This window comes from Ornithorhynchus anatinus, chromosome 1 (genome assembly GCF_004115215.2).
Source record: "Ornithorhynchus anatinus isolate Pmale09 chromosome 1, mOrnAna1.pri.v4, whole genome shotgun sequence".
NCBI lineage: Eukaryota > Metazoa > Chordata > Mammalia > Monotremata > Ornithorhynchidae > Ornithorhynchus > Ornithorhynchus anatinus.
Window position 1 is genome coordinate 51,849,334 of NC_041728.1, and position 20,051 is coordinate 51,869,384.

The following is a 20,051-nucleotide window of genomic DNA, read 5'->3' on the forward strand; positions in this document are numbered from 1 at the left end:
TTTAATTATCCAGTAGTTTTTATTAAAGAACAATAGGTCATCTAGTCCACTGGGGAACTGAGGTTGCTTGAAACTGTATGCTATTTTGAAGAAACCAATATCAGCTTAACAAGATATTTCAGTAACATGCCAAAACTTGGGAATTTAAAAATGAAGTTATTAAAAAATAAAAAAAATAAAAGGAGTGTAAGATAATGCTCATCCCAAAGGAGGGCAGTTCAGTATTCAAACCCATGTCATTACACTGGTGGCTCCAAAAAGTGAGATTTCTGAGGAAGTGTGGTTCCCTGGCCCCTAGTTCCATGGCTAACATGGGGCAGAGTGTGGGTAACTTTTCCCAAAGCGCTTCTTCAGTGTCTCTAACCTACACATCCATACCTGGCTCCTCCAAATTGGACTGAGAGGGACACTGCATGACTATGAGGACTATGACCTCCCAGGATGAAGAGTGGTCCCTATAACTCACTGGCTGGGTGTGGAGTGGATACTGCAGTATCTGGCAAAGATGGGTAATGTTGGTATTTGTTAAGCGCTTACTATGTGCAGAGCACTGTTCTAAGCGCTGGGGTAGATACAGGATAATCAGGTTGTCCCAAGTGAGGCTCACAGTCTTCATCCCCATTTTACAGATGAGGTAACTGAGGCACAGAGAAGTGAAGTGACTTGCCCACAGTCACAGCTGACAAGTGGCATAGCCAGGGTTTGAACTCATGACCGCTGACTCCCAAGGTCGGACTCTTTCCACTGTCCCAAGAGCTTAGCACGGTGCTCTGCACACAGTAAGTGCTCAATAAACACGACTGAATGAATTTGCTTTTGAAGAGACCTTACATCACTGAATTAGCATCTGACTTTCAAATCTTAGCACTGGGCTTTTCAAATTTGCCCTGGCCCTTTCCATTCTTCCCAAAACTGACCATCTGAGGATTTTACAATTGCCCCTGAAATAACAAGACTTGCCACATCTGCCCTACTCTGATGCTCCCTCTCTTCCTTGGCAGGGTTGGACCAAGTGTACAAAACACAACGTTTTGTTTTGGGCTTTTTTCTTGCTTGCTTTGGAGGCAGGAGACCTGGGTTTTAATCTCAGCTCTGTCACTTGCCTGCTCTGTGACTTTGGGCAAGACACAACTTCTCTGTGCCTCATTTCCCTCGTCATATAAAATGGAGATAAAATATCCATTTTCCTTCCCCCTTAAAGTTTGAGCTCTATCTGGGATGGGGACTGTGTCTAAACTACTTAAATTCATATCTACCCCTACTCTTACCACAGTGCTTTGCACAGAAGCACTTTTCAAATAAGACTATTTTTCTACTCTTCACCTGGTTTTCATACAAAAAGTAGAAGAGACTCCCCAAGATTTACTAAACCTTTCTTTAGTGTCGTTCTCAATAACAGTTTACAAAATGGGTGACTGGCACAATGCTATCTGCTGCCTCTCATAGCTATTCAATTCCTTGACTGCAGCCCGCATCCACTCTCACTGCCAGCTGTCTCATAGTGTGGGCAGTTGGACACAAGGGCACCGGAAGAGAGGACATGGGTGGTTAAGCCTTAAACGTCATCCCTGCTGCACAACACCTTAAGCCCCACCCTCTTCTGCCCACCCTAAAGTCCTAAGAAATATAAGCAGCCCCAATTTGTTTTCTTGTAGAAGGAGAAGAGGCAGTAATGCCAGCATCAGCTTAGAGAAGGATTGCACAATGTGAATGGCAAAAGGCCAGAAAAGGTGCCCCTGCTCTTTTCAAGGGTACAGCATGCAAGCCCCTGTCTCTTCATGATCCTCAGGCTCAAAAATGCAATCTCACTGACAGCAGCATCATCAACAAACACTAAGGTGCAGCAGCACTATTGCCATGAAATCTATTTTATGCAGGGAGGCTTCTGCTGGGAGAAAGGAGGATTTTCAAGAATGCCAAGAGGTGGGTGTCTGTCCGAGAATAACCTGACTGACTGGCTTGGTTTTACAAGGCCACTTGTCAGAGGCCTGAGCTAGTGGAAGAAAGATTCTTTTCAACACTAATCCCCTTGAACTTGGTTCTGAAATGACTGCCAACAGTTGGCGAGCACTGGACCCACTTTCATTCTAGGAGGGAGCGAAACAGGTCTGACCCAAACTATTAATGTGGGATTCTTGGAAGAAAAAATTTCCATCATGAATTGAGAAATACAAACATTTAAACAGAAACCCCAGTCTTCTGTTGCTTTTCAGCTCTGTTACCATATGCCTATTTTTCAAGCTTACTGCTTAACATTTTCAAAAAAGGCTTGCATTCCTCAAATATATCCACTGCTGTTCCTTACTTCTGCCACTTGAAAAGGCTCTCAGCTGCTGTCACTTGGAGCCATCAACAATTCACAGTATAATACTAGTAGTAATTGTTTACTGCTTATTGCATGTGATGGCTTTTGGTTAAATCAGACTCCTCTCAGATAACAGACTAGGTTATCAATACTGTAATACAGCACTGTCGGTTTAAAAAATAGAACTGAGGGAGAAAAGGCAGCTTCATAAATATTTGAGAGAGAAACAGAACTCTGCTCCTCAACGTGGTAATTTATTGATGGGCAAAGGATGAAACCTAATAAAAAGGTATTTAAAGTTTTCACAGCCCCAGTGGCCTTGGACAAAATCTAGAAATACACTTAGTGAGTGAAGGCCAACTGAGAAATGTGAAGACACAGTAAAAATAACCTTATATTGCAATGCAAAATTATCTGAACCCACAATAAGCCTTGCTGGAGAAGCAGCATGGCCTAGTGGAAAGAGCATAGACCTGGGCATCAAAAAGACCTGGGTTCTAATTCTGGCTCTGCCAGTTGTCTGCTGTGTGGGCAAATCACTTCACTTCTCTGTGACCCAGTTACCTCATCTGTAAAATGGGGATGAAAGCTGTAAGCCCTATGTGGGACACGGACTGTAGCGCAAGTTAGAGTGCCTGGTGCATAGTTAGGACTTGAATAACATAAAAATAAATAAATAAGCCTCTACATTTCCCTTAATAACTAGCATTTTCTCTGTTGGGGAGAAGAGTAACTTTTTCGTTTAGACAGCAGAGTTGCTTGTAATGTAAATGTATGAAACTATTCTAAGCAGAGCTGCAGAAACTCCTTGGTTGAAGAAGAAAATTAGATGACAAGCAAAGAAAGTCAAAGATGGCCCACTTGTAAACCTCCACACTACACCGTACTGCAGAGAGGAAGGGAGGCTTTGCTCCCCTGTCTGTGTCTGACAAGGACATTAAAAACCTGATCGTTAGAGCTTTCCAGTAAGTGATTGATTTCTTGGGCATAACACAAGCATTTGAGGGAGAAGGGGTAAATTCGCACTTCGTTATGACTACAGCTAAGAAATGGCACCCTGGTGGCCTGAAGGAGAAAAGGCACATCACAAAGCACCCAACTTGCACCTGGGGAGGCCCTTTCACAGAGAAAAATGGATCGTTAGGCATTTGTTCACTATCCCAGGGATTAGAATTCAGACTGATTTAGTGCCTCTCCAAACACTTGACACATACGAACTCATTCATCCAACAGGTTATAGCATCCCCTTTTCAGAGAGAATGAAATTGATGTTCCCAGAGGTTGGGCCACCCGCTTTGACGGATTCAGGGTTACTCAATGGCTGGGTTTTCACAGGTGCAGCTGAACCACTGGAGCAACCACTCCAAAGCAGACTGCACTGTCAGAAGTATGCAGGCAGCCCTGTCGTTACGGTTGGGGGACGTTAATGATGACAGCATCCAGAGCGAGTAAGATCAGGCCTCTCCATCCCAACTATAGATACAGTCAAGGCTGGCAGCACATTTTATAACAGTAATAATAATATTTGTGTAGTGCTTACTATGTGTCAAGCACAGGATTGATACAAAGCTAATGAGGCTGGACACAGACCCCGCCCCACATGGGGCTCACAGTTTTAACCCCCAATTTACAGATGAGGTAACTGAGGCCCAGAGAAGTCAAGTGACTCGCCACACATCAGATGAGTGTTGGAACCAGGATTAGAATCCAGGTCCTTCTGACTCTCAGACCCATGCTCTATCCACTAGGTCACTCTGCTTCAACTGGGGAAGATGTGGTCAGTATGACAAAGGTCAGAGAAAGTAAAATACAAATCAAACAAAATTTTCACTAAATCCAAACTCCCCCTCTATTGGATTAAGCTTGAACATGTGCCACTCCATATTTAATAAAGTTAGAATGTTTTAGTAACTGAGCCCTCATTCTGTTGCAAAACCTTAGGTGAGGATACTGAAGTGGCCATTCAGGACTGATGATAAGACTTGAATATTAAACCCCCTCAAATTACTCAACTTGAATATAAGCCTCCCAAATTAGTAAAGCTCTAGCTTTGGTAGAAGTCAAAGATAATGCACAGTAAACGCTCAATAAATACGACAATGAATGAATGAAAGAAAAACAAATTACACAAGGTACTTACATAAAATTTTCTGGATATTCACTCAAGGCCATATCAATGATGTTCAAAGCATCATGGTAATGTTTTTGGGCTGACAGAAGGAGTGCAAGAAGATGCAAAGAGTTGGCATCATCTCCTTGAAGCTGAAGAGCCTGGCGAACATAACCCAGAGCTTCTGGTATCTGTTGTTTTTTTTTTAAAGGGAAAAAAGATTATGGGTTTTGCGTTAACATTTTAATCAACATTCACCTGAATCACCAGGGTCTGAGTGTATTATAATGTAACCTTTGGACCCTTGATATTCATCCCACTCCCAACCCCACAGCACTTATACACATATATTTAAATTACATGTTATAAATTACTTATTTTTTCATATTAACTTCTGTCTTTCTCTCTAGACTGTAAGCTCACTAAAGGCAGGGAGTGTATCTTTTAATTCTGTTTTACTGTACTCTCCCAAGCCCTTAGTACAGTGCTCTGTACATAATTATGCTCTCAATAAATATGACTGATAATGGCATTTACAAACCAAAGATATTATTGTTGGACTTGGGCTTTTTGAATTAGAATTTACTGCTCCACAGTAACTGATTGAAGGTTTAGTAATACCTATAAATACGGGACCCTGAGAATTTGTTACTGGATAAGCACTTACTTTCCCCGCATTCATTCTCCTTCTGATGACATCCAAAAAGTTGTACCCTGAACTGATTTACATGAAAATAAGTGTAGATTTTAAAAATAAATTCATTCAAAAAATTTCTAATTGCTGAAATTAAGCAGCTTTTTGAAGTAATGCCTTTAAAATTAATAAAAAGCAGTATTAAAATAAATGCTATTAAATACTGATCAATCTTCCTATTTTCAAATAGAACAGATTCCTTTGTTCTACGTGACCACATTAAATAAAAGGTAGTTATCTATAATACATAAGCAGCTTTTCTCCAAAATACTTTAAATATAACTCAACACAGGAAGAAACTGACAATTACAATGACACAGAGCAGACAAATTCAAATTCACGCCGGGTACGGTTACAAGACAACCTCATTGTCTTTATAAAGAAAAGTGAATAAGACTTACTAAATAATTCCACCCGAGGGACACAGCACCCTCCCTCCACTGACCTCTCCCCTCGTGTTGGTAATATTCTTCAAATTAAACCAGCCATGAATGAAAGGCATGTATACATCACTGACACAAGGATACTCAGAATTCCAACAAGGATTTACAACTACAAGGAATTAGAACCACACCTCTATTGCTATTAATAATAATAATAATGTTGGTATTTGTTAAGCGCTTACTATGTACAGAGCATTGTTCTAAGCACTGGGGGAGACACGGGGGAATCAGGTTAGCTCACATGGGGCTCACAATCTTAATCCCCATTTTACAGATGAGGTAACTGAGGCCCAGAGAAGTTAAGTGACTTGCCCACAGTCACACAGCTGACAAGTGGTAGAGCTGGGATTCAAACTCATGACCTCTGACTCCAAAGCCCATGCTCTTTCCACTGAGCCACGCTGCTTCTCTAATAGTGTTGCTGAAACACCATTAACAATAACCCCAAAGCTGATTCCCTTTTTCTTATCCTAGTCCAGGCTTAAGATGGGTCAGCACTTCCCAGCCTCACGTCTTCTGGAATCTTCCCTCGCCTTTAATGGCACCACCTCGGTTCTTCATAGCCTGCGTCGTTTTTCTCGGTTCTAAACAATGCTATTGCTCACTGACGGTGCTTTCATCTTACGTATCGAATGATAAACGCCTTACTATAATTGGTCCTGAATTAACAAAGGGAGATGACAAGCTTTAAATGTCCTAGCTGGCAGGGAAACTATCCAGAGACAAACTTAAAGGCTTCCAGGTAGTAGTCATTCAGGATGATCAGGCACCAGGCCACAAACTGTCTACCACCTTCTGTTCCCTAACGTGGCTCCAGGGAATAAACCGTTGCCACAGAAGTGATCCTACAGCAATTCATGGGAGTGGCCCCTCCTCTTTCTGCTCGACCTCATAGACCTGGATAAAGGGAGGTTCTAGATGCCTATTGCATCCAGAGGGACAAAAAGGAGTGTTGGGAAATGGAGCTGTGAACAGGTTGCAACAATAGGCCCATGGATTTAGTGTTGGGATACCCACTTCTGAGGGTGACTGCGGCTGACACGAGATGCAGCATCATGTAGCATCAGGCTCTCACAAGCACCACTGATATCAAGAGGAGGCAGCTAATTGTCATCAATCCCCGTCAGTTTAAGAGCGCAGCGCTCCCTTGTGGACACTGAACTAAAGAAAGGTTATTTTGCTCCTGAAAGCAGGATGCTGATATTCCAAACAGAGCATTAAGGAGTCCTTAAGGATTAAGGGGTCATGACTCTAAACTGGGAAGGAAGTGCTCCTCCTCTTAGAAATATTCAGGGCCTCAATTCACAGTTATCCAGATGACAAACTATCACAACAAACTCAGAGGCTAAAAAAACCTAAATTCAGGATGCATTAACCCCTGGAGGAAAGTGAAGTCGACTGACCTGTCTGGAAATGGCAAGCTGCAAAGCCAGGTAAAAAGCTGCCAGGTGATCTGTAGGCGACAAACTGTGGGCTCTGAAAAAAGTAAATATGTTTAGCCATTAACACGAATAAATGGTATTCACCCCTATCAGATACATGTTTGAATTTGCACTTTTTCCTCTCCAGGACTCAGACTTTCTCTTTCATGTACTGGTGATAGCTAAAATATTCTCACTCTCATTAACAGACCAATAAAACAGAACCTGCCTTTAATTTTGCTATCTTCAAAAAGAAAGTCCATTCTCCTTTAAACCAAGCCTATATATCAATCATTCAGTGGTGTACTAAGTGCTTGGGGAATCATCAGTTGGATTTATTGAGCATTTACTGTGTGCAGAGCACTGTACTAACCACTTGGGAGAGTACAATACAAAGTTGTTAAACGTGTTCCTTGCCTAAAACAAGCTTACGGTCTAGAATGGGAGATAGACATTAACAGAAATAAATAAATTACAGATATTACATGGTACACAATGTGCTGTGAGGCTCAGGTGATTGTCAAGTGGAAGCAGGGAAGCAACGTGGCTCAGTGTAAAGAGCATGGGCTTGGGAGTCAGAGGTCATGGGTTCTAATCCCGGCTCTGCCGCTTGTCAGATGAGAGACTTTGGGCAAGTCACTTAACTTCTCTGTGCCTCAGTTACCTCATCTGTAAAATGGGGATTAAGACTGTGAGCCTCATATGGGACAACCTGATCACCTTGTATCCCCCCCACCCCGCACTTAGAACAGTGCTTTGCACATAGTAAACACTTACAAATGCCATCATTATTAATATTAAGTGCTTAAAGGGTACAGATCCAAGTGCACAGGTGATGCAATAAATATTAACACTAGCTGTAATAGCAAATTACTTTTGTTAGTGTCAATTAAGGTCTAAATCCTCAGGTTTGAAGCCCCAAAAGTGAAAGGCATGAATCTTAAGAGTGCTAGTTGATTTTCAACCCATGGGCAAATTTATAAAGGCACACAAGTTTTCTTAGATGTGGCATCTGGGACTAGATAGAGTCCATAACTGCTCTGCATGGACAGTAATAATTCAACGGCTTGGTTTCAACTTCTGTTAAAATTACTCAAATTCAACTGAAAACACATGAAAAACAAAAGCTTGGCTTTTCCCCCATTTAAAAAAAAGGCTTTTCTACTTGACAAGTAAGAATGGGAAGAGTAGCTAACTCCCTCAAACAAACTTTCAAAACTTTCACTGAACTGAAGTCTAGCTAGCTACTTTAACTTTTACATTTTGGGGACCTGGTAGTAAAGTCTAACCTGAGGCTTCTTCGAACTCTGGAACAGAAAAATGAAGTTCTTAGTAGTTTAACTGTTTGCAAACATGAATATCTTGCTTTATGGGGAGACTATTATTCACTGTTAAGTTCCTCAACACTTCAATACATGGAGACACAATGCCATGTTTAGCAGTCTGCTTGAAAGGGGAAAATGATAAGTCACTGCAATGCAGAAAAATTAAAAATGTCAGGACCTAAACCATAAATAAACCACTAATCTGTTATGCTGACATGCTGTGGTTCAAGAAGGATTCAGAATTTTTTAAAAATCCAAGTCATAATTAATTTAGCTATGATCACATTGAAGATGGATGGCTTTCAGACACTAACTGTGCCTATCATCATATATCATTAGATATCAAGATGGACAGAATATTGTGTAGATACACTACAGATTTTTTCCAACCTTTTTTAAAATCATTAAACACACTTCTTTCACCAACTTAGGAAATTCCTTCTGCTCTTCTAATGGATTGTGAGTAAAACTTTAAGTGTTCTTTAGCCATGTATTACTTTTGTGGTAGAGACCTGCATGGGCACAATATATCAAGTACCTGACGTGCCTTGTGCTGGCAGGCCACCCACTTATTCCTGCCTGAAACCTACAGTAAAATATGAATGTTTCTGGCCTGGCCATAGACTTTGCAGTGGATATCCCCAGATGCCTATGTGCTGGGCTGGATAAACTATGGGTTTTGACTGCAGCACAGCTGCACATACATAGGCAGATGCATTAATGGCCTGACATTCTCCCCTCTAGGCAGACTGGTGCATGATCCTGGTTGGAGGTGGTGAGGAGTCAGGAGGAGGAGGGAGACGGGAGAAGAGAAAAAAGGAGGTGGTGGTGGAATGGCACAATCCTGGCCAAAACCAGAGGTATCCTGAGGGCAGCGGTATTTGTTCAACATTTACTCTGTCCCAAACACTGCACTGAACGTTGCTGTAGATTCAACATGATCAGATCGGACATGGTCCCCATCCCACATGTGGCTCCCAGTGTAAGGTTGAGGGAGAATGGGTTGAGGGAGAATGGGTATTTCAACCCTGTTTTATAGATGAGGAAATTGAGGCAAGTAGAAGCAGGATTAGAAGCCAGGTCCCATGGCTCCCAGGCCTGTACTAATGATAATAATTGGGGTATTTATTAAGGGCTTACTATGTGCCAAGCACTGTACTAAGTGCCTGGGATGGATACAAGCAAATCGAGTTGGACAAAGTCTCTGTTCCACATTGGGCTCACAGTCTTAATCCCCATTTTACAGATGAGGGTAACTGAGGCACAGAGAAGTGAAGCAACTTGTCCAAGGCCACAGAGTAGACAAGTGGCAGAGCCGGGATTAAAACCCATGATATTCTGATCATGCCCTATCCACTACGCTTTGCTGCTTCCCCAAGACTCAACTGCCCTAGGATGCTTCCCTTTAATTCAATGCAGCACGAGCCAAGGTTACCTGCACCTGGACACTGATTTTCTGAACTGACCCCAAAATTATGCTTCAGGTCAGATAAAGTGTGGGTATGCAGGTTCTCTAGTTTCAGGGCAAAAGCAATCTAATTTAATAATAATAATTATGGTATTTGTTAAGCACTTAGTATGTGCCAGGCACTGCTCTGAGCACTGGGGTAGATTCAAGATAATTGGGTTAGACACAATCCCTGTCTACCTTAGGGCTCACAGTCTTAATCCCCATTTTACATTCATTTTCATTCATTCAATAGTATTTATTGAACATTTACTATGTGCAGAGCACTGTACTAAGCGCTTGGAATGTACAATTCGGCATTTACAGATGAAGGAACTGAGGCACAGAGAAATAAAGTGGCTTGCCCAAGATCACACAGCAGACAACTGACAGAGCCAGAATTAGAATCCATGACCTTCTGATTCCCAGGCCCCTGCTCTATCCACTTGGCCATGTTGCTTCACCACTTAATGATAATCATAATATTCCCAAAGACTACTGCTGAATAAGTCTTTTCATTAGTAATCTCATCCAGGATTTTAAGAATCTGCTGAGTCTTGAAGTTCTATTGTTTGCTCTGAACCCAAAAAGTTTCCATTCTTTGTACTATTTTGCCATGTCATCTGGGAATATCTAAATCTCCCTGCAATGTCTGTGCATCGTGCTCTTTCAATCTTGTATTTTTCTCAGCTTCCCACTTCTTTGGACATCAGAACAATTTTCTTCTTCATTGTCTGTAAAAAGCTACAGCCTGGAGTGCTGTGGCTTGTGACCCACCCTCTATGGAAAAGAGAATCTAATACAGAACTATAAAATTTGCATTACTGTTTCCCTAATGTATCTTCTTTCAGAGCCAATGCCTCAGTGGTCTCCTAAAACCACAAAAGGCATTTTTCACCACTGTAATAAGCACCAATTTCCAAAGTTTTTGATTTTGAATTACTAGAGGATACCAGCTCATGTAAAAGAACTGTCCCCCAAAAAGTGTTTATGAGGTTTGTATCTGCAGAGAACAGTTTGGTGGCATTTAAATAATCTTCAACTGGGTTAATAATCTAATGCTAAATGCTGAGTTCATCTCCTCCATCTCCTCCAATTACCACATTCCTAATGCACTTAATTAATTAATTTTTTTGCTAACTTGGCTAATGTATTAAATTGCTGCCATCAGCCTGGAAAAAATAGAAAATAACAAGAATGCCAAAAAAACCCATAAAAAGTACATTGTGCTTTTTTTCCTGTAAATACTCTGTGGCAAAGTTATGTTAGTAATGCAAAACAATCTCAACAGTGAAGTCCACAATGATAAATGAAGACCTTTCGGTATATCAGTACTTAGCCCATTAGATTAAAAAAGACACACGCACACACATTCAGGCAATTGTAAGAAGATCAGTTTATTTGAAGAGTCTAACGAGCACAAGACAAAACACTATAAAAACCGTTCAAGCTTAATACAACCTTGGAAATGGTCATGGCCCATGGCCAGTAATTATTTGCAAAGGTGAAGAGGACAGAATGCTAATTTCATTGTTTTTACTAACAATGATTGTATTTGTTAAGTGCTTACTATGTGCCAAGCACTGTTCTAAGCACTGGGGTAGATACAAGGTAATCAGGTTGTCCCACAGGGAGTTTACAGTCTTAATACCCCTTTGACAGATGAGGGAATTGAGGCACAGAAAAGTTGAGTGACTTGCCCACAGTCACACAGCTGATACTAGCTGCGTGCTCTCAACAGGAATATCAGGCCCGTGTAATTTTTCATGGGTAACTAAATTTCTGGCCTTTCTACAACACCACATCCTTAGGAATTCCATTTGTAACATATTACCAAGAAGGGTTTAAATTCCATTGGCTCATATACCCAAAGGACAATACGGAAATTGATTCTGATGCTTCCTGCCTACTCAGTGTATAACCAGGGTACTTTACCATGCCTGCTCCCCCACGTGCCAACTCTAGAGTTCTTTGGTTTCTCCCCAGTTCTGTAAGGTCCGTAGCCTGATGAGAGGTGCCCTTCCATGGTGTTGGGGATCCCCACTGGTTCCAATGGAGGTGAGGAAAAGGGCTTGGGAGGAGGACACATGTTTATCCCACCATACAAGAGCAACCACTTGTCAGATCAGATACCAGGAGCCTCTGACTGGGGTCCTTGCCCACTGCCCGGTGTATTTCTATGACCCATTATTCAGCCATATTTTGGACAGAGTAAAAACCATACCAAGGCCTGAATAATATATCAGAATGAATCCATTAATCTTTATGATGAGGAGGGAAGGAAGGCAATGTGGTCTAAGGGAAAGAGCCTGGGCTAGGGAGTCAGGAAACCTGGATTCTAGTTTTGAATCTATCACTTGCCTGCTGTATGAACTTGGGCAAATCCCTAGGTTTCCTCAACTGTAAAAGAGGCAGGAGTGGCCTAATGGAAAGTGCATTAGCCTGGGAGGCAAGGAACTGGGTTATTATTAATTATTAATACAATTAATGATGGTGATGATAATAATAATAATGTTGGCATTTGTTAAGCGCTTACTATGTGCAGAGCACTGTTCTAAGTGCTGGGGAAGATACAGGGTAATCAGGTTGTCCCACGTGAGGCTCACAGTCTTCATCCCCATTTTACAGATGAGGTAACTGAGGCACATGGTATTTGTTAAGGGCTTACTATATGCCAGGCACGGTACTAAGTGCTGGGGTGAGCCCTCCCTTTCCCTCTGCTCCTCCTCCCTTTCCCTCTGCTCCTTCTCCCCTCCCTACTGCCCCTACTCCCTCCCCTCTGCTCTACCCCCTTCCCCTCCCCACAGCACTTGTGTATATTTGTACATATTTATCACTCTATTTTATTAATATGTATATATCTATGATTCTATTTATTTTGATGGTATTGATGACTGTCTACTTGTTTTGTTTTGTTGTCTGTCTCCCCCTTCTAGACTGTGAGCCCGGTGTTGGGTAGGGAGTGTCTCTATCTGTTGCCGAATTGTACTTTCCAAGGCTTAGTACAGTGCTCTGCACACAGTAAGTGCTCAATAAATACAATTATAAGAATGAATACAAGCAAATTGGGTTGGACAAAGTTTCTGTCCCATGTGGGGCTCACAGTCTCAATCCCCATTTTCCAGATGAGGTAACTGAGGCTCAGAGAAGTAAAAAGACTTGCCCAAGGTCACACAGCAAACATATGGTGGAGTCAGCATTAGAACTCATGGCCATGGTTCTAATGGTTCTAACCCACAGTCCTAATTCCTGATCCACCACTTTTCTGCTTTATGACCGTGGACAAGTCCCTTAACTTCTTTGTAGATCAGTTACCTTATCTGTAAAATGGGGATTAAGACTGTGAGGTCCATATTGGACAGGAGCAGTTTCCAACCTGATTGTCTAGTACATTCTCCAGTGTTCAGTACAGTGCCTGGCACTTAGTAAACATTTAAACACCCTTAAAAATAATAGTGGAGATAAAATACTTGTCCTCCCTCGCTCTTGGACAATGAGCCCTGTGCACAACAGGGACTGTTTTGATGGAATGATCTTGCATCAACTCCAGCTACATAGTCAGCACTTATTAAATACCATCATCCTTATTATTATAGGTGTGAGGTGACCTTTATCACCTCAGAAAAAAAGCAAATCCTTTCCATTATCAGGGTTCACCCTACCATTTCCCAACAACACAACACTCACTCTTTCCAGATTATAGAGTCCTAATTTTTTCAGTCTATCCTCACATGGAAACTTTTCCACCCATCCCCACAATTCCCTTGGTTGCCCTTCTCTCCACCTTCTTTTGTTCTATTAGTCCTGTCCAGAACTAAATGTGGTATTCCAGGAGTGGACATGCCCCATTTCATACAATGGAAAAATGCTGCTTTTGGGGTCCCCTTTCCTCATGTCCCAGTTTTTAGTGGTTTATAGCCACTCCTGGAGCACACCAGACCAAGACTGAAAAGAAAAATTCACAATGACACCTTTCCAAAATATCAATATTTCTCTCTCACACACACACAACTTTGGCTGTGGAGGACAGTGGCCTGCAACAGCAGGACTGAGCAAAGCTGAGCCTCCCTCTTCTCCAAATCAGCAGCCCACCTGATTCTTCCTTACACTTAGCAAAAGGGATGCTGCTGCCGCTCCCATTAAGGAAACTGCTCCCTAGAGTTTCCGGCCAGGAAGAATGCAGGCTTGGTGACTCACCCTGAACCCCAGGATCCAGAAGAACAGTTTCCTGGTAGTAGAAGCTGCAGCTCTTTCAGCTCAGAGAAGGGAAACAGACGTGGAATGGGGGGTGAGGGAGTTTGGGTATAGCTGTATGGCCCTCTCCCCCTCCCTATTCCCTGCTGCAGGTGTGCCCTATGTGGGCACGAGTTTGATGTGCTTGCTCTGATTCTGGTACTCATCTCCTTTCCAAGTTATGTCAGGGCAACAACCACCCTCAGCACTTAGGTTTTTAAACATATCACAAGTGTTTATGCATATCTCCTTTTATGTTATTAATAGTAATTTATTCTGCTCCCAAGAGTTATAGTTATACTGGTGTTCTTTCTTTGGCTTCCACTGCTTGTAAATAATTTGTGTCTTTCTGAGTCTCTCATTAGACTGTAAGCCCCTTGAGGATAAGGGCTGTAACTTCTATTTTACTCTCCCAAGTCCTTAACACAGGGGTCCCCACAAAGAAAATATTAATAAATACCTCTGATTGATCAGAATAGGTACAGTTTTGGTCACTGCACTTCAAAAAAGGATTTGGAGAAATTGCAGAAAGTCCACAAAGTGTCACAAAAATGATTAAGAAAATAGCAAATAGTCCATCTGTTAATGTCTGTCTCCCTGTAAACCCACTGAGGGCACTGTGTCTACCAACTCTGTTCTATTATACTCTCCCAAGTGCTTAATACAGTGCTCAACAGACAATAAATACTCAATTTACCAGAGATATTGATGCTGCTTGGTCCAAGGAAAGACCAAGGGGTAAGCAATCAACTGTATTTACTGAATGCCTTCTGCATGCAGAGCACTGTACTAAGTGTTTAGGGGAGAACTCCAGAAGCAAAACCCAGTCTTTGTGTTAAGGACCTTACAATCTAATGGGGGATATTGGTGAATGGTTTTGGTTGTTTTTTTTTTTTACAAATAGAGCAGAAGGAAAAACAAAACTACAACTGTAAGCAGAATATGACAGAAAAAATGACCAAAAAGGGTAAACAACATAGGTAATCATGAGACTATCATAATATCTGAAATATCTGAAATATCTGAATAAGTAATTGAATATAAACCAATACGTAAATGCTGAAGATAGATATAATGTTGGTATTTGTTAAGCGCTTACTACGTGCAGAGCACTGTCCTAAGTGCTGGGGTAGATACAGGGTCATCAGGTTGTCCCGCGGGAGGCTCACAGTTAATCCCCATTTTACAGATGAGGTAACTGAGGCACAGAGAAGCTAAGTGACTTGCCCACAGTCACACAGCTGACGAGTGGCAGATCCGGGATTCAAATCCATGACCTATGACTCCCAAGCCCGGGCTCTTTCCACTGAGCCATGCTGCTTCTAATTTTTCACTTTGACTGTGGGAGCAGAAGTGGAGTTGGTGAACATAGGGGGATGAGGGATGAAAGGGAACAGGCTTCAAAGAGTTAACTGGCCAGAAAGCCACCATTTTGAGTCAATCATATTTATTGAGCACTTAATGTGGGCAGCGCAATGTACTAAGTACTTGGGAGAATACAATATAACAACACAACAGGCACATTTTGGTCCTTAATGAGCTTCAGTCCTGACAAAACTTTCAGGACTTGTCAAATCTGGGAATATACCTCAAGAAACTGTGTGGGGGTCATCAACCCCATCGCATGAGCACCTATGAGGGAAAATGACACTAAGGGTGGCTGCGGACTCATAGGAATTGAGATTTGGAGAATTAATGGGGAGTAATTCCTGGATGACATGGAATTTTAGAAAGGCTCCAAAAATAGGGGAGTTGTTCAATGGTGGATTAAATCAGAAGGAAGGAGGAGATTCAATGTAAGATTGGGGTCTGAAGTGGGAAAGTGAAGAAAAGGGCACAGTTTGAAGGTGTGCTTGGGAGGAGCAGAGAGAGAAACAGAGGGGGAGAGAGAGAGAGAGAGAGAGAGAGAGAGAGGGAGAGAGAGAAAGAGAGAGAGAGAGACCGTGAGCATGCATTTGTGGCCTGGGAAGAAAGTTGATATAAAAGATGGGGGAAGCTGGTGGAGGGCCTTAAGGCCAATGATAATGAGTGTTTCCTTGAAGTGGTGGGAAACGGATAGCCATCAGAGGTTTTGGAGGAGAGACACGTGCCAAATGACATTTTACCAAAGATGTTGATGTTGCTTGGTCCAACATCAAAGCAGCAGCACAGAGTATTTCTTGAAGAAAGGAGAGGCTGATACAACAGTCATGTTGTGAGGAGAACAAAGCCTGAACCACAGGTGGTGGCTGTTTAGGTAGAGAGGATGGGGGAGATCCAAGAAATGATGTAGAAGAAAAATTATCATGATTACCTCAAGGCTGCCTGCTTTTGGGATGTGAAGAGTGAGGCTGCAGACTTCTAGAACAGGGAAGGTGACGGTGTTGACAAAGATGGAAAATTTAGAAGGGGTGGGGGGTTAGGAGGAAAAATGAGAAGTTCACAAGTATATGAAGGGCTTTTATGAGCAAGATGTTGACCAGTTATTCTCTGTGCCCACTGCAGACTATACTAAAGAAAATGAGAGATATTTTGGTTGGAAAAAAGGAAACATATGACACTAAAGGTGATAAAATAGAATATGATATTGGGTTGGGGGGGCAAATTTTGGAGACTTCTTCTCAATAATCTTTTAGGAAAGAATAGGCCCATTTGTCTTGGATGGTTTAGTCTGTTGGGGTGGCTGCGACAGCTTCTCACCAAGAACTGATAGGCCTGGAATGGTAACGTACCAAGGACTGCCCTCTCCAAGAAGAGTTGGGAAGCAGCATGGCTTAATGGATAAGAGCACAGGCCTGGGAGTCAGAAGGACCTGGGTTCTAATCTGAGCTCCATCCACTTGTCTGCTGTGTGACCTTGGGCAAGTTACTTAACTTCTCTGTGCCTCAGTTACCTCATCTGTAAAATGGGGATTAAGACTGTATGCCTCTTGTGGGACAGGAACTGTGTCCACCCTGATTAACTTGTCTGCCCCAGCACTTAGAACAATGCTTGAAACACAGTAAGCACTTAACAAGTACCACCATTAAGTGTTTCTACTTAGCATTTTGCTGTTGTCTTCTTGATTGTTAAATTTTAAACTTGTTTTTATTAATTGGACTATTACAATCTTATTGATCTATTTGTCTGACTACCCCCATTTAGACTGTGAGCCAGAACTGTGCCTTAATTGGTTTTCAGGTAATTACCCCAAAACCTGGAATGGTGCTTTTCCCACTGCAAGTACTTAATAAATGTTCGTAATAATAATAATCATGTTTATAAAAATGAACCTGCCTGGAGGCAAGGGGGTCAGTCTAAATGATGTCCTAAGCTCTTTCCAATTACATTTTATGTTTGAATGAGTTACTTTTCTGGCCACTGTTATTGAAAAACCTGCCCCTCACCATTCAGTAACTCTAAAATCACTTTAAAATTGAATGCTATGTAAACTGAATAAAAGGAATGCCAGCAAAAAGAAAGAGTGTATATCATTTTGGTGTCCAATAAGATGAAATTATGCTTTTCAACTAAAAAGCAGAATATCCCAGTGACTGTTTTCAATCAGTCATGGCAAAACATAATAAAAGGCCAGAAAACATGCAGATTTTTAAAGAAGTCAAACAGGGGTAACAACCATTTTCCAAGAAGCTTATGTGTGGGCCTCACATGCTGTGCCTGAACAAAGATCTTAAGGCTACAAATCATTATGAATTGAAATTCTATACACACACTATGTGGAAGAACATCAGTAAGAGTTCACTAAACAAACAGATTTGTTTTCTGATGTCAATTTGTTCTTCTCACCTTTCACCAGGCTAAGAAATGGCATAGTTAAAAAGTCAACAGGAAGCCAGTTAGTTGGCTGTAAGGAATGAGATTGAAAAGTTCCTGGGAACAACAGAAACAGAAAGGAAATGATAATGGTTTTCTTTAAAAAAAAAAAAAAAGTACTCAAGTCTCCTGGCAAATACAGTTTTAAGGAAGAAATACTTTAATGCACATTATGAAAGATTTAGAATTCCTCATGGGTTTCTATACAAATAATTAACTTTCTTGAGAACAAATGTAATTTGGAACTATTTATAAGAAACACACATGAACAGACAGTAAGTTGGCAAACAGTTATACAACAGCATTAACTCTGTATATCTACAGAGGAAAAAATGTCCATGAACATGAGTACAGTGATAGGCACTAAAAACCTTGAATGCTTTCCAAGCTATTAAACATGTAAGAATAAACTATTTTAGTAGATGCCATAAATTCATAATTATACTTATTGAGCCCATTACTGTGTGCTTTATGTATGAATATTGATGAGAAATACATATAAACATATATCAATACACAGTATATGAAGCTAAATATGAATACAAGTCTTTAAAAGGAAATCATCCTTATAAAGTTAAGTAAATAGAAGAATAGATCTTAAGCTTCTCTAACACCACCAGAGGGAAAAAGTAAATGTGATTTTCAACTCCTGCTTAGGAGAGAATATGGATTTTAGAGCTTCATCTGATTTAACCCAACCCCTGCTCTTTTGACTCCAAAATTTAATTTTAAAATATTTTTATTATTTCTTAAAATTTTCACTGCCAAAATGAATTACAACAATATATTATTCAATCTTAATACAGTCTATTTAGCACATCTGTGGGATGCATGATCAATTTCTAATGTCATCACTAGAAAATGTACTTATTTTGGAATGTATTTGGAAGTTTAGTTCATTTAAAAAATATCAATTTTTTTTTCCTGGGGAAATTCCCTTCCTCCCCACCATAAAGATTAAGGAATTTCCTTGAATAACTAGCACCTGTGGTTAGTTTTTACTTCTTTTATATGTGATAGTTTTGCTCCACTATAGACAATCAAAATTTGGAATTAAATTTCTGAAACAATGCAAATTTTTACTCAATTGATTAAAAAAAAATAAAACCTTGTAAAATCCCTTAAACAATATGAGCTTTTTAAAATCAGACAGGGACATTCAAAAGAGTGGAAGGGGAACTTTAGAAGCAGTGAGTACACTTTTTCTCATTTAGGTAATTGGTGTGTTACTTAATCAACGTTTCCTCCCTGCCCCACCATCCCTATTAAGTGGCTGTGTATATCCACAGCAGAGATTATTCATGCATAAGAAGTGGATGAAACTCTAGGAAAGAAAGGAATCAATGGAGGGCCTCCTCCTTTCTAGTTTACAGGCACATGGTGGAAAAAATATTGAACTTTTTAATACTTCAGTTCTACCATTATGTGGTTTACTTAAAACACTGTTAAGGAAGTAGAGAATGTTTATCCAATAGCACAAGTGTGTTTGGTTACTGTGCACCTTGGAAACCGAAGAAACAGCTTGTGTGCATATAAGCGATACTGGAACCAGTCAGAACCCCTTAATGTGGGATTCTGCAACACTGTAAACCTCATGCTCTAAAAGAATTGGAGTATCTATTTTCTCCAAATTCACCTTATCCCCAAATTGCTCTTGAGCACAATGGAGAAGCTTCTGACTCACCCACAACCACCCATTCTACACTTTGCTCCTCTAATTCCACCCTACTTCTGGTGCATCACTCTCATTTTACCCATCACTGAGCCCTTGCTCATGCTCCCTGCCCAGAATTCTCTCCCTTTTCATAAGAGACGAACTACTCTCCCCGACTAAAAGCCCTACTAAAGTCATATCTCCTCAAGAAGAGTTCCCTGACTAAACTCTCACCCCCAACCCTATTTCCCCATGTCCTCAGTCCCATCCCATAAGCACATAAGTACTTATCCCACCCGCCTCACCCCACAGCACTTTTGTTCATATCTTTATACTCGAGTGCTTTTCTTATCTGTAATTTAATGTCTACCTCCCCCGATTAAGGAATAATCTGCTTGCTCTATTGGACTCCTTCAAGTGCTTAGTTTAGAACAGTGCTCTGCAGAAAGTAAGCATTCAAAAAATACCACTGTCTGAGCGATTCATCCTCAAATATGAGTGAAGTCCTTTCTTGACATAGGTATTTTGATCTTGGGGCCCTCTTGTTTACTCTTTTTAAATATTTAAGTTAGTAATAGATAACCCAGAAAACCTGGGTGACTTTCAGACCATTTTTCAAGTGAATTA

General features: G+C 41.0%; 1 protein-coding gene across 2 annotated transcripts in view; it reads right to left on the reverse strand.

Annotated features, from left to right (window-relative positions):
• The window catches only part of TTC7B (tetratricopeptide repeat domain 7B), a 258,122-nt gene that overhangs the window by 107,918 nt on the left and 130,153 nt on the right, over positions 1-20,051 (reverse strand). For both annotated transcript variants that reach the window (XM_029067900.2, XM_001506377.4), the window contains 2 exons: positions 6,956-7,028; positions 4,446-4,606 (listed from right to left, as the gene is read on the reverse strand). In XM_029067900.2, the coding sequence (XP_028923733.1) occupies positions 4,446-4,606; positions 6,956-7,028 (234 nt within the window). The remainder of the gene's footprint in view (positions 1-4,445; positions 4,607-6,955; positions 7,029-20,051) is intronic.